The sequence below is a fragment of the Tribolium castaneum genome, chromosome 10 (assembly GCF_031307605.1).
Source record: "Tribolium castaneum strain GA2 chromosome 10, icTriCast1.1, whole genome shotgun sequence".
Classification (NCBI taxonomy): Eukaryota; Metazoa; Arthropoda; class Insecta; order Coleoptera; family Tenebrionidae; genus Tribolium; species Tribolium castaneum.
Window position 1 is genome coordinate 8,050,160 of NC_087403.1, and position 14,005 is coordinate 8,064,164.

Here is a 14,005-nt window from a genome sequence, read left to right on the forward strand (position 1 = left end):
CCAAAAATAATATTTTTTCCTAACTTTTTAGCACGTTGATGATGATTGATAAGACAGAAAGTTAATTATTTTCAGAATGAATTTCATTAAATTTCTTTCTTTTTTGTTTTGATTACTAGGTATTCTTATTATAATAGAAACGATCATAATCAGTGAAATAAAACTATCGTCTGATGGAGGCTTTTAAGACTACGACTCAAAAATAAAATTACCAAATATTTTTGTTTTACTTAAATTACTTGAATTTAATTGGGTGGAGCCAGCCTGAAAGCCAATCTGAGTCATGCCCTTTCAATGCGCTCAACCAATAAAAACGCAAAGATAATGCTAAGACAAAAAAATTTAAAGCGATTGTATTGGTCGATCATTTAGGCTGATTTCAAGACGGTTTCGAGGAACTAGACTGTCAATATTTCATGCAATAAAAGTATTTTGGTGTAATTTGTATTAATTTTTTGTCTAAATGGAAGAAACAAGTGATTTGGTTTTTCTTTTATAAACACGCATTTGAGATAAGAAGCCAATTTTGTTCGTTTTTCAACTTGAAATTCGTTTTTGTAACATCTTGTCAAAACACAAGAATAAAATTAAACTTATGTTACTTTGCTTGTTTCACTTGATCTTGTTAGTTTTTGAGCGAATAAATTTTGTTGGGAATAATGGTCGGTACTTAAATAAACCGAGCTGAAAAATCACCCAATTACGTAAAAATTGAGAAAAAAAAAATGAGATAAGAATTTGCCTTGTGCTGTGTTTGTTTATTGTACGACAAATTGATAATTAATTAAAACTAACAATATATTTATTTATTTTTTTGACCTAATCTCAAAGTGTTGACACGTAGCACCGAATTTAAAAATAATTGTTTTATTTCTAAAAAATCCTCAATCATTTCAAAGGATGAAAAACGAAATGTCGAACTTCTTTCACAACTACCTATATAGGGAGATACATTTTTAAGGTTTAATCCCTGAAACTTATTTCTTGAGCAAATAAATTCAGACAAAGTTCTAAAAGGTCACAATTAAAACAAAACAACTTTTTAATACTTATAAGCATCAATTTTTTTCAATTATTTGTTTATGTGTAATAAGTTGCATTTATGGTTTTTGGAATTATACAGCCTTTATATTCCTTGGGTTTAAGTATTTTTGTGCTCCGATTCCAGATAAACAATGTTTTAGAATATTTGATTGCTGATTTGATAATATTCAGTAACGCATCTTCACAAAAACTAAACATATGTAATAGGTGGAAATGAATTAAAAGAAATAAACATACGGGGTGTCCCAAGTTTTTGGCCGGCCCAAAATAAATATTTAATACAGAAAAAAGAAAAATTTTGGCACAGACACCTTGTGAGTGTTAAAATGTAAATCTTAATCTAAAATTCGTACATTTCCGGATATTTACCGCAGTGTGTTAATGTTCTTGTATTCTGGAACAAACCGTTTGGCGTAGGACTTGCAGCATCTAAAGACGACTCTGAAGACTTCAGTGACTTCTATGTCTCCTCCTTTCTCCTCTAATAAAGTGTTGGACCCAATAAATTTAGTGTATTGTCAGTTTTTTAAAAAATGCGAATAACTATTTTGTAGAAAATTTTATGAGCTTTAATTTTGGTGAAAAGACAAAAATTGATAGGAGTAACAGTTTTCGAGATACAAGCAAAAAACCATAAAAAACTGATTTAATCTCTTCCCCCTCCTCGAGTTCGCCCTCCAACCTCGGAAACTTTTGATATACGTCTTCCCAAGTGTAAAGGAATGTTTAAAAAAAAAACTCCAACTCTATAAAATTTTTCGACCGATTTGTCTAATTTGACTGGGGTAATAATCATATTAATAACAATAACAATAATAGTAATAACACTGATAGTATTAATTTTGCTTATAAGCAAGCGCATGATTTTTTTAAGCTACAATAGCTTTTTATGTATTTTATGAGTGTTTTTTTAATTATAAGCAAAGGTTCATCTTTGAACAGATATTGTCGGTAGTTATTTTTTAGTTTTAAAGCAAGAAATTGCCTAAAAATCTCAACAATAATTTGGGTAGAATATATAAAAATCAAAATTATTTAATTAATTATGTTTAATTAATTAATCTAATTAATAATGTTTAAATTAATAAAATTAAACCGATTGAGAGAGGTTGGTAAATAAAAATAAAGGTTATTGATAAAATTATATTTGAAGATTAAATTAAGGTTACAGTTTTTTTTTGGTTTTTTGCTTATATCTCGAAAACTTTTTTTTATCTTTTTACCAAAATTAAAGCTGATAAAATTTTCTACAAAATAGTTATTTGCATTTTTCTTGTACGACTAACCATAAGCGAGTTATAGGGTTGGATATAAATAATCTTTAAAAAAAATTGCTTTAAAATCAAATGTTTGAAAAACTGAAATTAAACTAAATTAATTGGGTTCAACACTTTATTAGAGGAGAAAGGAGGAGACATGGAAGTCGCTGAAGTCTTCAGAGTTGTCTTTAGATGCTGCATTATCGTCTTTGTCTCAAACATTTTTTACCAAAATTAAAGTTGATAAAACTTTTTAGAAAAAAGTTCTAGCCTCATTGTTGTAAGCGAGTTACTAGCTTTTGAAGTTTATTGCCTACATTACACTACATAAGTTTTCGAGTTTTTTTATAGTTTTATAGTTTATTTTATAATTCTATGGCGGAAAAAATGTTAAATGATCCTTTTCAGAGACTAGCGACGAGTCCGAGATCATGACGTCCTCAGTAACGCTCTCTGAGGCCTCTCTGAACTTCAAGCCGGGCTATTTCAAGTGTCCGGTGGTGTGGAAGACGCATTTCGTCCTCCACCCACGCCTGAAGACCGGTCCTGGAAAATCGGGCCTTTCGCGTGGTATCCTAGCCTTGAAGAACATCCTTGAAAAATTTTCAGTATCGAACCGCACCAACATGTTCGTCTATCGTGACGATCGAAACAACGTTTTCTACTTGCGTCTCCACGAGAATGTGCAAAATTCCAGCGCGAAAAACGCACCTCTCAGGCCACTAGAATACGAAAACGCGATTGTTTCAAGGAGTCCCTCGATCGCATCGCTGCCTTTAGGACAAACCAAAAGCCAGCTACAGTACGAGCAAAGTCTGACCTCGGTTTTATCGGTATTTTACCCGTTTTGTGTTACTCCAATTTGTTAAAAAAAATTTCAGGATGATATAAGGCCCAGAGTTCGCTCTTTTGGCGAGAAGGAGAGCAAGGACGGGCCGAATGAAGATACGCTTATTTTGAAAGTACACGGAATTACAGAGGCCGGGAATGACGTACAGTGTGAGCTGGTTCAGGTTTTACAAAATCGGTTAGATGATGCGGTTTTGGAATTTCTGTCCGTTATGCTGGCACGAAATTCCATGTGTCCGCTCACGCCAGAAGACGTGCAATTTATTCAGAAACCGTTCAGATTACCCGAAGTTGTGATAAAAGTAACAAACCGGGTCTATTAACCGAATTTAATTTAATTGATCAATTTTAGCTAAGTATGCAAGACTTTGTGTTGCAGTGGATGGACTCGTTCATACACTATTTGAAGCAGAATCTGTTGCAGTTTTTAAACATGCCCAAATATACTGACAACAGGTCACACTATCACTTTAAAGTAAGTAACAAAATACACAAGTTTTGAATAACTTTTACATTCTTACTACAAGATTTAGAGTCATCAAAGTATGTCATTACTCATTATTTACAGACCAGTAACGACTTTGAATTTGAAAACATAAGTTGCAATTTTTTAAACAGTAATGAATTAGATTGTGAAGAAAAATTTCAAGTGCTGACAAATGTGTTTGTTTCAAAGATTTATAAATGTTTCCAGAACGATGTTAAAAAATAAATACAAAATATATACAAACAATAAAATAAACTTGTTTACTGTAAAGCTCAGAAATATCCGTGAAAATTTAAAATTAATTATGTTTATAGAAGTGAGAAAAACTATAGCGACATTGGGAACTAGTCAGAGTAGAGATCCTTATGTTATTAATTAAACATTTTTAGAACGCTAATTAATCTTTTGAAAATTAATCTATTTGAAAAAATACTAAAAAGCGAATTAACCATTATTATGAGATAAATTATTTGTGTTCAGAAGCTCAGTATGGTTACAGGAGCAATAAAAACACAATTATGGCATTGAATAAATTGTCAGAAATCATTTTAAATGCATTTGAAAATTTGTGTAACGCACAGTATTCTAATTCAAAAGTTAGCAAAAGTTAGGTCATTAATACAATAATTTTTGTCCAACTGTCTTATTTTCACTGATAATATTAAGAAAAAATCTGGTTTCAAAATGATCGAGTACGGGGCTTCTCAAGGCTCTGTACTTGGGCCTTTTTTTTTTTTAGCCGCGTACACCAAAATAATTGGAATAATAACAACAATAACTTACATTCTTATTATAGTATAATTTCTGATATAATATTATAAATGATATAGTACTCGTATATATCATAGTAAAGACATCTTATTACCTGACTTCTTGTTTGTATTTTTATATATTCTATAGTTTTACTTAGTTTAATAAAAATAAATTTATTTTTAAATGAAATATTACAAAATAAAAAAACATTGGTAGTACTATTATAAGAAATATGACAAACAGCAACAGTATAGAAAAGTAAGCCACCCTTCCATATCAGCTTTTTTTTCATATATAAGAAATTTATTATTAGTTTGAAGTGCAAGTTCTTTTTTGAAAAGAGAGGGGGAATAAATTATGTCTTCTTGCACATGTTTCGAGAACAGCTATTTTCATGCTTAGTATAAAATTTTTACATTATGATGAAATTAAAAATGAAATAAAAAAAATAGTAATTTAAATTGGTAGGGGAAGTGAAGCTTCTTCGGTCACAGTGTTACAGACAAGATTTTTTTAGTAAAATTATATCCGGTAACCCATTTGCAAATTGTAAATCTAATTTTTAGAAGTTGTACAGGGTGACCCAGGGGTGCATAATCGGTCTATAACTTTTTTATTATTTAAAATGTGGCGATTTTGTTTTCATTATCCGATAGAGCGATTTAAAGTCCACAAACTCAAAATGTTTATATTGTACACTGGGTGTTGTATACAGGGTGGTGAATTAAAGTTATATTTTTTTAAATGGAACACTCTATATATCTTTGCATGATTAGATTCTACGCAAAAAAATAATGTAACTTTATATAAACTATTAAGGGTCTGTCTCTTTTCGTTTCGGAATTATTCAACTTTTCGTTATAAAAAAGTCCAACTTTTGAAAAATCACTGCAAAGTCGCCTATAAATATTTTTCGGCAAATTTGCAACAGAAAAATTCAGAATACCTTGTCGTTTTTGGAAATATTCGACTTTTACTTGAAACACGGAAATAATGTACAGGGTGTACCAAAACGCAAAATGTTGAATAACTCATTTTTTTAAATAGAACACCATGTATTTCTTTACACGTATCGATAGCATTTTTCATAAGCTTTGTATTGATACACAGTTTTTATAGCAAATTTACAATATTTCTAAAAGTGTTCAAAAAAATAAAAAATATATTTTTTATTTATTTTATTAATAATTCTTGATGAGTGAAATTCATTTATGTATCAGGTAATAATTAGATTACATGTGTAATTAGTCACATTAATACATATCAAAAAATTATTGACTATCAGATTCTAGGCTTACATATTGTCTTGTAATAAAATATATTTTTTTGAAAAATCTCAAAAAATATTTTAAATTTCTTATGCAAGCCCTATACCGTTAGAAAGCTTATCAAAAATGCTATCGACACATTTAATAAAATACAGACTGTTCCATTTGAAAAAAATGAATTCAACTTTTTGCGTTTTGGCACACCTGTATATTATCTGCGTGCTTTAACTAAAAGTTGTCTATTTACTAAAACTACAAGATATTCTGAATTTTTCTGTTGCAAATTTATTGGATAATAGTCATAAGCGACTTTACAGTAATTTTTAAAAAATCGGTTTTTTTTATAACGAAAAGTTGAATAATTCCGTAACGAAAAGAGATAGACCCATAATAGTTTATATAAACTTACAGTATTTTTTGGCGTAGATTCCAATTATGCAAAAAATTTAAAAAATTTAACTTTGCTTCACCACTCTGTATACAACACCCTGTGCATAATAAAAATATTTTTAGTTTGTGGACTTAAGTCGATCTATCGGATAATAAAAGCATAATGGTAATATTTCAAGTAGCAAAAAAGTTATAGACCGATTACACACCCATGGGTCATCCTGTATATCTACATTTTTTCAATTCATTCCATTTTTTAAATAATATGATATAATGTAAATAATAATGATCTATCAAATATAATGATATTTATTAATGATTCAAGTAAATAACTGTATGTAATTTTTTTGTGAAATTCTTAACATTGAATTACTTGCTCTTGTTCTTCGAGGGGCAGCTTAATTGCTTTTTTTTTCTATAAATCGATTTTTTAGGATTACTCGGAGGCCGATCAAGCCGTTAACCGTAATAACGACGATAGTATTTTCATATACAACCAAAGCCAAAACCCCTCGTGTGGCAACAGAGGTATAGCTTGCATAGCGTTAGGTGTTGTCTACAATTCTGAAATCAAACCGTCTGACATAACCCAGGAAAAATTTGAGGAAATCTTCGACAGTAAATCATTCCAGACCATGGTTTCATCAAAAATAATCGGCGATGACGGTACTAAACCGACTGATTTCCACCAAATTCAAACTGAATTTTTCAGCTGAGCTGCCCCCAGTGCACCTAGAGTTCCGCCTCTGGAAGCAGGGCCGCGTAAACATCGACAACTTGGCAATAAAACTCCGCGAAGCAATCAGTCAAGCAACGTGGGACCTGGTGATGGAGTACCTCATCCTCACAGCCCCCCTTTGCGAAGACGCCAAAACGCAAATAACCCCCCACTTACCCCCAATCCATATCAACTCAAGCAATCTAAACCTAAGCAAAGAAATCGAATTCAACTGCCTACTCGACGTCGGCAACCGCCAAAACATCAAAGTCGCCAGTCGGCGAAAACTCGAAACGGTGTTCTCGCACCGGAAGCGCGTCCGCCGCGTGAACCCCCCGACCAGCAAAGCCACCCGTTCCATAACTTTCGACGACTACGAGCGCGACAAGGAAATGTACCTCGCGAAAATGCCCGTTAAACCCCTAACCAAGCTCAACGCGTTCGAAACGGGCGACGAGGGCGCCTTGTGCAAGAACTACTCGAAGTTCCTGCCCGGCTGGCTCGAGTTCGGGGCCAGTCTCATGGCCCCGTCCGTCCGCAAACAGAAAATTAACCTCACGAATGCGCACCTCCCCGGGACCACGATCAAAGAGTTGCTTAATTTCGTCCAAGACGTGCCGAAAGCCTTCCGGGTGATTCCCTCGCACCCTCTGTGTGAGGGACACGACGAGGTTTTTGTCCCCCACGACCCTAAAACCTTCCTCGATAAGTGCGTGATTATCTCGCGGAATTTCGACAACTGGAAGGCGTCGACTGCCTTCAGAGGCACGCTGGACTACCCCGACTTCATGGGGCCCCACGCCCTCAAGCACACACAAAAGTTCGTGCCAGCAGTCATCAACAATAAATTCGTGCCGAGGCAGAAAATTTTATGGATCCTGATCCAGTGCGATTCGGTAATTTCGTCTCAAAAACCGTTGATAATTGATTGATTGTTGGGTTCCAGATTCTGATATATACCTACAATTGGGCGCGGGACAATATCGAAAAGTTGGTCTCAAATTGCTCGAAACTGGGCCAGTGGTTGAGCATGCGTTCCTGCTTCCTGAACTCGGTTTCGGCCCAAAAGCTGGGCCTCTTCCACAACCAAGCCCTGGTCCAGAAGGGTTTTGTAGGTGAAATAACCCGAGAAAAGGGCCCCTTTGATTGGTTGTTTCTTCCAGTCGACTTCTAACAACCCGTACACTTGCATGATCGGCTCGACGCCGTCAATGGTCGAGTTCCCGCGTGACGACAACCGCAAGAGCCTGACCAACACTCCGAACTTGTCGCACGTTTTGGACGCGTTCAGGGACTCCTTCCACACGCTAAAATACAACGCCAATGACCCAGTCGGTGTGTTCTCAATGGAAATGCAAGAGATGAAACACGCGGAGAAGAAATCCCGCGACGAGATGAAAATCCTCCACTCGATGTACCAGTCAAGGACCAGCACGACCACAGTCCCGCAGATTTTCCTCCTGATGCAAAACTCGCGGATTATCCATTACTGTCACACCCCCTTGTTGTTTCTGCCCGAGTGGAGGCTCAAGTCGGCGGCGACCCGAGACCATTCCTTGTGTTCGCCCACTCACAGGACGCAGAAAAATGCGCTGGAGAGGGATTCGTGGCACACCGAACTGTGTTACGGGTTTTTCTGCGAGTATCGACGCTATTTACAAACTCTGGGTTTCATGCCCTTGCAAATTGATAATTCTGATAAGAAACAAGGGTTAGTTGGGTGAATGTAACGAATAGGTTTTAATGCAGTTGTTACAGGATTTGGGCAAGGGATAATTCGTCCTATAATTTTGTTTTTTACATTCAGAAAACTATAATGGGCGGGATTTTGATCTTCACGGTCGAGTTTAATGAGCCGTTTTTTACGACAAGACTGCATGCGATTGAGTGTAATAGGCTGCAGACGATTACGTCACGAGCTTCAATTAATCGGGTAATTTTTTGGTGTTGGAAGGACTTGGCTAAGTCCATTATGGACCATGTTCAGTGGCGTATTATAGCAGAAGTCTAAACTTGGGGCGCAAAAATTTCAATGAAACAATGTATTGGTTGGGGCAAAATAAATTCACGGTCATTATTTTATTTAGAGATTAATGAAGAATTCGGATTTGTGAGTTCCTTGCCAGTTTTGGCCACGGGGGAAATTAAAAAAAGATCGTGATCACAACTTGGAAGGCGAATTACTTCAAATCAATTGCTGAAAAATATTGATGCAGACAAATATGTTTTCGAATCTTTTGTTGAAAATCGTCGTTTTGAGCATTTAAAAGATTAAAAGACTACCGTAGACCTATACTATCTAGTCTTAAATTAAACGCGCTATAGCAATAATGAGCATCAAAAATGGAGTGCTTTATGACCTCAGTGGTCAACAGTCAGTGTTTTTAAATTATGTATATATTAATATGTGATTATTACTCATTACTATAAATAAACAATAGGCGTTTATTATGGACAATTTTACAATCATTGTGATGCCCAACATTAGCATTACCACAATTAATAAAAAGAGAAAAACAGCGAATGATATATAAAATCTAAAAAAGTTTTAGTGAAATATGCAGGATGAATCTACTAAAGGTATTTTTTACGATATCTCTAAAATTAACAATTGCACAAAATTTAGCGTTTTCTATTAAATAGGTGCTCTATTTTCCTTTATGCCTGAATTTTTTTTCTGATTTTTTTTACAATTGTTTATAATAACAGTTATTTAATAAAGGTGATTAATAAACGAATCTGTTTAAAGCACGAACGAGCGATAGCAAATGAGTGCGTTTTTTTTCCTTGTAGTTACCGTTATTTTATAACAGGTTAATGTTTGTTAATTTGTTACTGACAAAATAAAATATATGATACTGTTGTTAATTATAATGACAATAATTACAGTACATGCACTTACTAACCAAAAAATGTAGGCTTGTGTGCGATCTCCCAAAAATTAAAAAAAAACAAATTAATAGTTGAGTAACTTTCAGGGCACAAAACAAACATAGTAAATAAAAAATAAATAAAAGCAAGTAAATAAATATACAATAACAAAATAAATAGTTTTTCTATCGAGTAATGGTGCTGTTTTTTTTTGCTTTTCTAATGACTGCTTTATTTGAGATAGCTCAGAATTAGTCAGAATTTTTGTTGTAGTCTCTTTCAAGAATGTAAGGATTAGAAGCCATTACAATCAATCTCTTCTTCTAACAATTCTCTCAAAATTTCTTCTTACTAACTACCTGCAGGCTTTGTTTTTTATATATTTTTTCTTGTTATTTAGTTTAAGTATCACGTAACGTTTCCCTTGTAGTGTTAGAACAACTTGTTTAACTCATTATGAAGAAAAAATAAAAAAAGCATTACGTCAAAGGCAAAAAAAAAGTCAAAAAAAGGCAAAAAAAAGTCAAAAAAAAAGTACCGACCAGACCACCAAATCGGTACTTAAAGGATAAAAATCATACAATTTTGGATAATTAATATTTTCATGTTTTTAATTTTAATATTAAAATTCTTAATACATTAATTTTAATTAGAAGGAAGGGCAGAAAAATTCTGAAAAAATTCACATATTCAGAGAAACTTATTATGTATTTAATAGCGAACGCTGAATTCGGTGCAACTGTTAGTTTTTGAGTAAAGTATAATTTAAGCAGTCACCCCGAATAAAAAGTTAGGGCTTTGAGCGCCAAAATTATTTAATATTAAAATCAATTTCTCTTGTAGTTTATGTACTTCTAAAATACCATAATTTAAATTTTGTACATTTTTGCTATGGTTTTATAGTTAAAGGTCCATAATGTACTTTACCACCTCGCTGGGACACACAGTAATTTATCTAGTTTTGTAACGACTTGATTACAGTTTACGTTGTGTTTTTTGGACGAGTGTGACCGGGTTAAAATATTGATGCATTTACATTCCTTCACTTACGACTACCACCTCAGGTGTATTTATAATTACATATCAAACAATTCAGGTGTTAACAAAGTCTGCGATAGATACAATGCTACGAAATTTTTCGATGATTTTATGAAATACTACACCAAAGCACCTAATTTTGCTCGTAATTTAATACACGCTGGTAAGTTACATGATTCAATAACTTCTTACTAATTCTTGGTTATAGACACAATCACAATAACAAATTTAGTGACCGAAGGCAAACAACTCTACGATTATCTCCTAACGAACGTCAATCAATACAACTTTAAGGTCCTGGACATGGATAAAGGGGACGGAGAAATCGAATACATTTTGGTCCAAGTAACTAGCAATCCGCAAGTGTCTTACAAAGATTCCCACGATCGGGAACACACCGACGAGTTTGAGATTACTTTGGTTGTTTATAATTTATGCGCGCCTTACAGCCCCACCGACAACGTCCTCCACCTCAAATACTACCTCATTCTGACCTCCAAACGGTAAACCCTCTTTTAGTGTTTTCTGTAATTAACTAATTCGTGCAGAGAAATTTACCCGAAGTCGGAAGTGGAGCCAAAGCTCGGCAAGTTCCGGACCGTCTCCTCCACGGCACGGAGCCTTTCCGCGCTTGAGAAAAACCTGAGTGATTTGGAAACGAGCACTTCGAAGCACGAGGACGACAATTACGAGTTGTCGAGCTCCGACGAGCACATTATTTTCAACTCAGAGAGCGACAAATCCGACGACCAGCCCATCCACCAGCCCAGCACCCCGCAAGTGGAAATATCCCCCGAGTCGGTCAATTATCTCGGCTACTACTCCTCGCATGAGCAGCTCATGCAGCAGATGATCCTGGACAAAGCCAACACCACGCAGAAACACATCAAGGAGATGGTGGCCAAAGGCATGGTCCACTGTCGAACGCACCTCCTCTGGAACAAGCTGGTGGCCCCGCAAGACGCCAATTCCCTAACCTACGACGAATTCATGGAGTTGAAGAGTTTGGCCAAATTGGAGCACTTGTGTGACGTGCACCCCAACTTGGGGCCGCTGCTCAACCAGCCTCTGAGCTGGTATCAGGGCTTGGCGAAGCTGCTTTTGGCGAAGTACAACGAGCAGAATCGGACGTTTGCCTCGCTGGATGGCAATATACAACATTACGTGATTCTGCATCCGAGGTATTTCGGGGCGTTTATGCTGCTTTCCATCGACTTGCAGACCTCACGAGGGGTAAGTGGGGGCGTGAGGGTGGTACAACTTAGCCCGCAAGAAAAAATTTAGTGACAAAACAGCCCACAGTTGGACGTCGCATAAAAAGTTTTGCAATTAAAAAAAATAAACAAAAATTTGTAATTGTTCTTAAAAAGTTAAAATTGTAAATGAATAAAAAATTAGTTGAATGAAAATTCAATTCTCTCACATAATCAAATAAAAACAATAATTTACACCGTTTATAATGACGCCGTTATTTGTTCTTATTTACTGACAATGATTGGAAAGTTTGAAACATTTATAAAACTTTTATTAATAAAAAAAGATTTTGAATGACTTGATTTATCTAAAGTTGAATTCAAATGATAAACAAAAGACCTTCAGGATGCATACAAAAAAAAACATCCAAACTATTCTAATCCAAACTAAAACGGTTCAATGTAGAATAATTTAAATAATTCAACGTAAAAATAGCATCCGTAAAAATGTCGCAACGATCCAGGAATATGTTTAGGTGTTGGCAGCATTGCCGTAGGAATGGTTATCTTAAATAATTTTTTAGAAAAAAAAATAGTTTATTTATGCTTGTGGTGAGAAAATACTGGTACAGTGTGTGTATTTTTAGTCAGCTGTGAATGTTCAGCTTCAGTTCTTCTTTAAATTTTAAATTGGGTTTAAGCAGTTAGCCGATTGCACGAGCTGGTTTAGCAAATTTAATCTTAGTTTAAAGCAACAAAATTTAAGCGGTACTTCAACTGGTGCTACACTTAAATGCTTTGGGCATGCGCTTTGTATACTTTTCAAACTTACATTCATTACATCGTTCTTGGGAGGTTTACAAATCATATTATTGGTTGTAGTATTGATGGTAAAAAAGCTTTAAGATGCATACTAATAACAAATGGAAAACTTTGAAGAGCTGTTTAACCAAAATGCTGATAGACATTATGATAATGGAGTTTATTCAATAATTTTTTAAATTTTAGTAAATTTGAAGGAGTTGTATTGGCAGTGCTGGGCTGAGTGTCATCACTTCATCAGTCATCACTGTAATTTAGTATTATGGTACTCCTTCGTCGTGCTCCAAAACCGTCTTATAAAACTCGTATAATAATATATTATTGTACACTGGATGAGTAAAATTTTCGAAAAAGATTTCCTTTATTTCGGCAAACCAAACATTTTGGCAACACTTGCCAAGCTCACAAAATTTTCTTTTCTGGCGCAAAATTCGCAGTCTGTACTGTTTTATGTCCTTTTTCCATTGTAAAAAGTTATTTGAGTGACTCCGGGCAACTGCACAATTCAAATAGGTGATAAATAAAAGTCTTTGTATGATTTTAAATTCTATTCAAAGATTTTAAATTATGTATTTTCATATCAAAAGCACAGCTTACTTGCGGCTTAACTAAACTTTCGCTGGTGCAACGCATCTGAAGCTAAGCTAAGCGATACTTTATTTTAAGTAAGTTTATTTAAGCCAAATAACGGGCCATAAAATGTTTTTATTATAATTTTTTACCTTAATAGTTATTACATACTTCACGGACATTTATTATTTGTTTAGACTTTTTTGTTTATTTTAGTTTATTTAGTACTTTCATGATTGTTTTTTTAACACCTTGTCTTGTCGGTGGTGTTTTCAGGATTTGTACGCCGTGTACCGGGAGCCCCACAAGCAGGAGGACGCCGAGCTTTGCTTGGCCTACAGGAAGAACCTGCTCGACGGGTTCGTTAATTACATTTGCTTCTATTTGTGGAATGGAATGATATAGTTGACGGGTATTTTGTACAATTTCCATACTTTTATTTGTGATATTTTAATGAAATTATTTTTATATGTTGGCTAAGTTTTTGTTAATGTTTTCATTGTTTAATTTTGTACTGTTACTTTAAATTAGTTTTAACCGCTCAGTATACTGTGATAATAATTGTACAAGTTCATTTAAGCAGTGCCTCAATTTCGACGAATTGGTGTCTCTTAAGTCTTGCCATTGTTTTGTTTCGCGTTCACGTATACTGTCAATTTCAAGTAAAATGTATTCATACACATGTGCCATGTTTGTAATATTTGGTAAAAAATAAAGTATATTCGTAAGTCGGGGCGTTTCAA

General features: G+C 34.5%; 1 protein-coding gene across 5 annotated transcripts in view; it reads left to right on the plus strand.

The window, feature by feature from the left end:
- Positions 1–13,990, plus strand: part of LOC661706 (KICSTOR complex protein SZT2) — a 38,778-nt gene extending 24,788 nt beyond the window's left edge. For all 5 annotated transcript variants that reach the window (XM_008202532.3, XM_008202531.3, XM_008202530.3 and 2 more), the window contains 12 exons: positions 2,712–3,136; positions 3,185–3,454; positions 3,505–3,627; positions 6,485–6,716; positions 6,763–7,664; positions 7,715–7,879; positions 7,932–8,479; positions 8,527–8,701; positions 10,621–10,840; positions 10,886–11,180; positions 11,226–11,910; positions 13,539–13,990. In XM_008202532.3, the coding sequence (XP_008200754.1) occupies positions 2,712–3,136; positions 3,185–3,454; positions 3,505–3,627; positions 6,485–6,716; positions 6,763–7,664; positions 7,715–7,879; positions 7,932–8,479; positions 8,527–8,701; positions 10,621–10,840; positions 10,886–11,180; positions 11,226–11,910; positions 13,539–13,667 (4,169 nt within the window). In that variant the 3' untranslated portion in view covers positions 13,668–13,990. The remainder of the gene's footprint in view (positions 1–2,711; positions 3,137–3,184; positions 3,455–3,504; positions 3,628–6,484; positions 6,717–6,762; positions 7,665–7,714; positions 7,880–7,931; positions 8,480–8,526; positions 8,702–10,620; positions 10,841–10,885; positions 11,181–11,225; positions 11,911–13,538) is intronic.
- The last annotated feature ends 15 nt before the right edge of the window (positions 13,991–14,005 follow it).